The sequence below is a fragment of the Phalaenopsis equestris genome, unplaced genomic scaffold (assembly GCF_001263595.1).
Source record: "Phalaenopsis equestris unplaced genomic scaffold, ASM126359v1 Scaffold000511, whole genome shotgun sequence".
Classification (NCBI taxonomy): Eukaryota; Viridiplantae; Streptophyta; class Magnoliopsida; order Asparagales; family Orchidaceae; genus Phalaenopsis; species Phalaenopsis equestris.
Window position 1 is genome coordinate 2,968,392 of NW_018164951.1, and position 7,684 is coordinate 2,976,075.

The following is a 7,684-nucleotide window of genomic DNA, read 5'->3' on the forward strand; positions in this document are numbered from 1 at the left end:
TGCAAAATAGTTAATAGTTTTATAGAAAAATTTAACTTTTCAATCGGATTTCTAACTTATTTACTAGTTTTATATGAAAAATCAAGAACAAAAAAAAATTAATCTTATATGAAAAATCAAATGTTCAATCAAATTATTAGCTAATTCAAATAATATAAACAAATCATACAAATTAAATATGATTATTATAGAATTTAAGTAAATAAAAATTCATCTCAAGCTCTAACTCAACATCAACAACATATCATTCAACCCTAATCACTAACTTGCCCAAAGAAGCCCGAGCTTAAAAATGCCATCCCTTCGAACGCCAATAACTCCGCAAGTTATCGCTGTTCCGTGCCTCTTTGACCTTTACAAAGAGCTTGTATGCAGTCTCAACTTTCTTCATTGCCAACAACTTGTTATTAAGTTTGCTATAAACAATCCTCCCCGGACAAACCCCATGTCTTAATGCTTCATTTATAACAAGTACAGCAGTCTCCACCTGCCCTACATTGCAGAGTCCATTAACAATATGATCATAAACCTCACCATCCAAACTATAGCCACTCTCCTGCATTTCCTCCCAAAGCTTCAGCAACATCCCTCCTTTGCCACACCTTGATAGCCTCATAAACAAGAGCTTATAGGCCTTCAAAGAAACTCTGCACCCTGATTTCATGGCGCTTTTATAGATCATCATGGCGGCATGTGGTGGCCCGAAGCTGCAGAGAGTTGCAATAAAGGAAGCAATCATTGCAGCACTAGGGATGGTTTCTCGTTTGAGCATTTCATCAAACAGTTCAAGTGCATCTGCCACTCTCCTGGCTTTCAGAAAGGCTTTTATCAGTTTGTTGTAAGTTTCAATGTCAGGAGAACATTTCCTGTCAGACATTTTCTTGTAGTGGTTAACTGCTTCCTCTATATCTCCTACAGAAATGGAGTTCGAAATCATGGCGTTGTATGCAGAGGTATCTGGAATGAATCCCTTTTCCTCCATCTTCTCAAAGGTTTCAGCCGCATCGCTTATCCTCCCAGCTCTTCCTAATGCCTCTATAAGGTGGGAGAACGTTTGAGAATCAGGATTAAAGTTATCAGCCGCCATTGCCGTCCAGTATTTCTCCACTTTATCTACTTTACCGAATTTAGCCCACCCAGCTATGATTTCATTGTAAGTCTGTTCATTAAACGGTATTTCCCCTTTCATGGAGTTCAACAATGAACTAGCAACTCTAACATGAGACCTGCTACAGAGACATTTCAGGAGAATGTTAAGTGTTTTAGTATCACGATCAGCGCCAATCTCATCTACCTTTTTGAAAAAATCAACCGCTTTTGAAACCTGGCGAGCTCTCACAAAGCTGTTGATGATGATTTCTACAGTTTCTAAATCAGGTTTCACCCCATCCTTCTTCATTCCGAGAGAGATTTCTACCATGAACTCGAGAAATTTCCTTTTGCCGAGTGCTTTGAGAATCACGTTATAGGTTTCGGCGTTCTTGGGTAAATCTGAATGCCGCATCGCCCAATTGAAGAAAGAAACCATAGCCGACCCGCTCATGTTGCCCTTGTTCAGCACATTTGAAAAGATTTCCGGCGTCAAATTGATGCCGGAATCTGAAAGGGCGGACTCTAAAGCGAATTTACCTGTAAATTTCTGGAGGAAGATTCCTCGCAGCTTCTCATCGGGCAAGAGAAAGCAATCGCTGGGAATCGGTAGCTGGGGTTGCAGTGCGGGTTTTAGGGCAGAAGAGGTACGTTTTGGGGGTTTAAGATCGATTGGGAGGATGCTAGATAACTCCGCAAGAACGAACTGTTCTGAAAGTGATGTTTCGTGTTTGGAAGAAATTTGTTGAGATTTAGGAGAGAAATCAGATTGCTGCGACAGATCGGTGGTGAAATAAGGACATGAATGATGCAGAGGGTGCCTGGAAATGCTAAGGAGGGTATGATACCTGGTTAGGGTTCGAGACGCCATGCGCACAAAGGAGAGCTCGATGCGATGTCCTCCCTCTCGCAACGGACCTGCGATTCGAATTCCTGGGAAGCTCCGTCCTCAGCAGGAGAATATTTGCGTATTATAACGACTTGTAACGCTTGCTTGTGCAGGAGGGTTACATCACATTATAAACCTCGTAACTTTTTTTTGTAACTTATTTGTAATTTATTAGGAGATATAACGCAGATATAACATTCATATATCCTTTGAATAACCTCCCGACATACGCAGTGCTGTGTACGTCTTACGTACACAAATAGTTTCCCCTCAGCCAAATTATGTTCGCGTTGTGCATTATTTCATCAAAATCAAAAAATCGTATCAAAGGAGCCGATCAAATTTGATGTATTCGATTCAATTTTAAAATTGAATTTTGATTTTCAATTTTTAAAATTTTAATATTTATTTTTTTTAATTTTTAAAACCTTAATAATTTTTATAGTATATATTGGGCGATGCGGCGTTCAAATGAATTTCGAAAAGCTCCGGCTAATAAGCATCTTATTGAATTATTTATTTGACTATCATACCAACCAAAAGAGTAACTAACATTGGAAGTTTAATGAGCAGCATTAGAAATCCAGTTATGGAAATCTACCAATTTACAGGGAATTGGTGATACACCTCCAACTTTTTCTTTAATAGTTCTGATGCAATTAAATTCACCCTAAAGTAACCAAGGATCATAAATAGTATTAGATAATGAAATGATTCTAGCACTTTTCTGTTAAAAGCTCTATCAACACCATAAACAACAGACATATTAAACTTAACATTAGAGAAAAAAGTAATGAGTGGTCAATTTTAAAATAAGTTTATTTCATTTAATCCAAATTTATCATTGAAGTTATCAACACAACATTAATTAGAAAAAAAAGTAAATTGATTAGAAATGATAAAATTAGAAATAGTGGAAGAAGATAATTTTGTTTCCGAGAGACGGACAAAATCGAACTTAAAATCCTTTAATAAAGTTTTATAATCCACAATACGGGCCTCATTATTAAGCCCGCGAATATTATATAAAATAAATTTACGAAAGACCTAAGAAAAGGAGAGAAAAAGAGACAAAAAAAAAATTTATTTATTTTTATCTTTTCTAGTTATTGTAGATACAAGAGTAGAAGAGGAAGAAATGTCTTTAGCAATGTTAACCATAGAATTTAAAATAAAAGTAGAGGTATTAACAATGCTTAAATTTAGATTAAGTAGAGAAAATCTATTGGCAACAACTAAATCATTGCAAGTAGTATTACAAATAGTAACATTAGCATTAACATTAGAATCAAAAGTGTTCTTGTTAATTGCAAGATCAAGTTCATTAACTGCAACATCATTTTCTTATTCACAAATCGACCGCATGATTATCAACATGAGAAAAGATGTCTTTGACATTTTCTTCATTAAAAGGAGTAACAATTTCAGGATTATCAACAATAACAATAGTAATATCAAAATTAACATCAATATTCTCCAACAAATTATTCACAATATTACCCCTCTCAAGAGAAGAATTAATGTCAACACCATTAACACTATGAAAAGGTAAAGCAATACTATTACCTTGAAGAGCATTATTAACAAAAATATTTGAATCGGAATGTTCAAATCGAGACAGGAAACAATAGACTTGTTTGTATTAACAGATTTACTTCGATATCTCAAATTACTATTAGTAGCATTTACTTGATTATTTCTTCTTCTAAATAAAGAATTAATAGAATTCCTCACATTAGAAGTATTCATAGGACAAGAAGAATGAGTATAAGCAATTGTTGAATAGTTCTTGTAAGGCAAGGGTTTACATTCATAAATAACAGACAAAATATTTTCTCTATCATTTGCCATAATAGTAATGGAATCAGGTAAAGCAGATTCAATATTAATTTGAATATTTACTCTAACATAAGTTAGACAGGGTTCTTTGTCGGTTAGAGAATCAATTGTTAAAGGCAAACCAATTTTACTAGCTATCTTAGAGATAACAATTTCATTCTAGCAAAAAAGGGATAAATCGGGAAATCGAACCCATAAAAGGAATTCCTTAAAGTCCTCTTTAAGATGTTTAAAATCTAGAGTCCATCTCTTGAAAATAAATGGCTTACCACCAATAAAACTAGGCCCTCTGAAAGAACCATTTCTAATACTTCTGGGCAATAGAATTTAAATAAAAAGAAACCTTCAGCTAAAGAAAGCAGTTTAACCGAACCTTTTAACTTCCAAAGCTTACCAATCACTTGTTGAAGATAGCCATACAATAGTCTTTTCCCTAAGGTGTAGTTAGGTTGGAGCCCGGTTAGACCCCCTCCCGCTCTCGCTCAAAGGTCACGATCTCTCGTTCGTGATCCCACCTCCGGCCACTCCCGCCCGCGAAGCGAAGCGTCCAGTTGCGAACCGGTGGTGCCAACCGCTCCCTCCTTCCCCTTTTGTGAAGCAAAACATCTCTTAGCTCCCTCTTGTTTGTGATAAAAGGCTTCGGACGGCTCTCCTTGAGTTTTAGAGAACTCACGGTGTTTTTCTTCGGTTTCCTCAGGGTGGAGGAAGGTTTCCTCGGGATAGAAGGAAGAAAAGTGCAAGTAGTAGTTCCTTGCGGTGAAGGAAGAAGAAACAAAAAGAAGAAGATTGTTCTCCCTTGGCTTCTTCTTGATGGCTTGTGGCAGAAAATAAATTGGGTTTATTTCTCTTGCAATTTTTTCTTCTTCGGTGTATCTCGTTGTAGAGTTTTTTTGGTGTATCTTGGTGTAGAGAGAGAAGAACAGAGAGAGAAGAAAAGAGAGCAACTAAGTGAGAGATTCCACTTGTAAGTCGAGGTGAATGATTTCAATACTATCACAAATCAATTCCCGTATGTTGAAATTAATTTTGATAATGAAATACGTACACTGATATTGTTGGCATCGTTGCGAAATAGGTGGGAAGCCATGAGATAGGCAGTTAGCAGTTATACAGATAAATCTAAACTGAAATGTGATGATATTCATGATTTGATTTCTGCTGAGGAGGTGTGCATGGAAGATTCTGACGAGATCTCTGGTTCGAGTTTGACACTGAATGTTGATTTTAAAAGGGAGATGACATGGCGGGAACACAAATAAAGGGGATCAAAATCAAAGTCGGGTCAGCAGACAACCTGCTAAAATTTTGGCAAGGCTGGTCACATAAGGAGGAACTGTAGGAATCCCAAAAATATGGAGAATGATGGTGCAAATGTGGTATCTGAAGAAGTACATGGTGCACTATTGCTGACAATTTATAGTTCTGTTGATGATGGAAGTGAAGAGGATACTGGGTTCGGGGCACCCATTCCTATTGTTCCACAGACAGATGGTGGAGAACCAAAGAGCTATGAAGAAATTTTGCAAGATGCAAGCTCGAGCAAGTGGGAGCTAGCAGAACTTCCACCAGGGAAGAAGACATTACACAACAAGTGAGTGTATCACGTGAAAACTGAGTGTGATTGCAGTAAGAGGTACAGGTCTAGACTTGTTGAAAAAGGCTTTTAGCAAAGGCATGATATTGCTCATGCACTGGGAGCTGTAAGCAGAGACAATAGTAAATCATGAAATAGCTTGGAGGTGCAACGCTATTTGGACCCTGTTTTTATGTTGAATAAGGGTGTTATTCTTGAGAAACTTCAGTTGTTCACAACTTCAGTTGGTCTTCTGGACTGAAGACAGGGCTTTGAGTTGCAGATGTGGAGGATTCAAGTTGAAGGATTCACAGTGGATGATACATGCTTGAAGAAAAAGGCGGCGTCGCTAGTGGAGGATATCAGTTCGAGGAAGTAGAAGTTGTAGCATGTGTACTGGTCACCAAGTGGGAGATTTGTTATGTTGGAGCCCGGTCGGACCCGCTCCCGCTCTTTCGAGCACAAAAGGTCGCGATCTCTCGTTTGCGGTCCCGCCTCTGCCCACTCTTGTGTGCGAAGCGAAGCGTCCAGTCGCGAACCGTGGGCGCCAACCGCTCCCGCCTTCCCCTTTTATGAAGCAGAGCATCTCTTCACTCCCTCCTGTTTGTGATGAAAGGCTTAGGACGATTCTCCTTGAGTTTTAGAGAAGTCACGGTGTTCTACTTCCGTTTCCTCAGGATAGAGGAAGGTTTCCTCGAGATAGAAGGAAGGAAAGTGCAAACAGTAGTTCCTTGCGGAGAAGGATGAAGAAAGTAGAAGAAAAAAATTGTCCTCTCTTGACTTTTTCTTGGTGGCTTGTGGCAGAAGAGAATTTGGGTTTATTTCTCTTGCAAGTTTTTCTTCTTTGGTGTATCTCGGTGTAGAGAAGAGGGAGAAACGAAGTGAGAGATTCCTCTTGTAAGTCGAGGTGATCGACTGGTGTAAATTCCTCAAGTAGTAAAATCCTCTGTAACTTTGTGGACGTAGGCAAGTTTGCCGAACCATGTAAATCTGTGTATTCATTTTTAGTGTGATTTTTTTTGTTCTATTTTTTCGCTTCGTCGATCGTTCTTCTGTTTGATCTATATATACATCACATCAATTGATATATCTAGATCTCGCAACAGGCGTAACCAGCAATGGCAAGATCTCATTTCTTTGAACCATCTTACATTTCATTTTATGAGAAAATGACTTTATCATTAATCGGAGTAACATAAGACAAATTAAAATAACTAGATCTAACAACGTTAGATGATATTAATCCTTTCCAACTCAAATTTGGAACAAATATTGGATTAGATGTTAGCAATGAAGAAGCAAAAGGAGGAAAAGAAGAATCCATGAGGCAAAAGCTCGAAAACACCTGCAGAAACAAAAAACTAAAAGAGACAAAAAAAAGAAAGTATGGAAAGAGAAAAGTTCGCTGAGATAGGGCATGTATATTTCTCAGAGAGTGACAGCGACTTTATATATGCTTAAAAATACAAGAATTTGATACTGCTGCTAGAAGATTTAAATCCCCGACAACGGCGCCAAAAACTTGACAACGGTTATAGATTTGATAAAGATGTGTATAAAATATTCAATAATTGCAAAGTCACATTTATCAACGCAAGTATATGTATCGCTCAAGTAATGCATGGCTCTAATGGAATTCTGGATATCGATCCCACATAGAGTAATATTAGAGGCTACGAATTAAGATTTAAAATATCAATACTTAATCACAACAATATAGTTCAAATTGCATATTTGTCACTAATAGGCAATTGAAATAAAAATGTAATTTTAATAAACTTTTAATTAACTAATTCTACTAATAAAATTTCTAATGTGAAGTTCAATATATAAGAAAACATTATTTTCCTTGTAGAGAAATATAAGTGAATGGATAAATAGAATCAGTTTAAATTGTATCGTGTCAAATATGAGCAAACCTATTCTTTACCCTTTAGAGCAGACATAAAAAACATTGACTAATCATATGCTTGGTTACTGAATCTGCGGTTAGGCTGGGAGGATACAGGCTCTCACTTCGGAGCTCTCATGTTTCCCTCGCTTGTTACCATCTAGCCTTAGGTTCTCAACCTCTGGACCGAATTGAGGATTTTAGCCTGTCACTCTAAAATCACCAATTTTGCGCCCGATAATTTTTATTTCCCTATTTATTTGTACCCAACTTTCAATGACTTTGACCTCCCTAAATCTTGGATGTAATCTTCACTTTAGTTGTAAAACTTAACATATTTTAACAAATCAATTGACCAGATTGAAAGTAAATTAAGATTGAAGTGAGAAGATCATCACAACTT

The 7,684-nt window shown here is 37.2% G+C and overlaps 1 protein-coding gene across 1 annotated transcript; it reads right to left on the reverse strand.

Annotated features, from left to right (window-relative positions):
• Positions 1–233: 233 nt before the first annotated feature.
• Positions 234–2,051, reverse strand: LOC110028425 (putative pentatricopeptide repeat-containing protein At5g43820; the record flags this gene model as incomplete). Its single annotated transcript, XM_020730259.1, has 2 exons — positions 234–1,861; positions 1,938–2,051. Coding segments are annotated over 2 exons (1,689 nt in total), but the record flags the coding sequence as incomplete, so codon positions are not given.
• Positions 2,052–7,684: the final 5,633 nt, after the last annotated feature.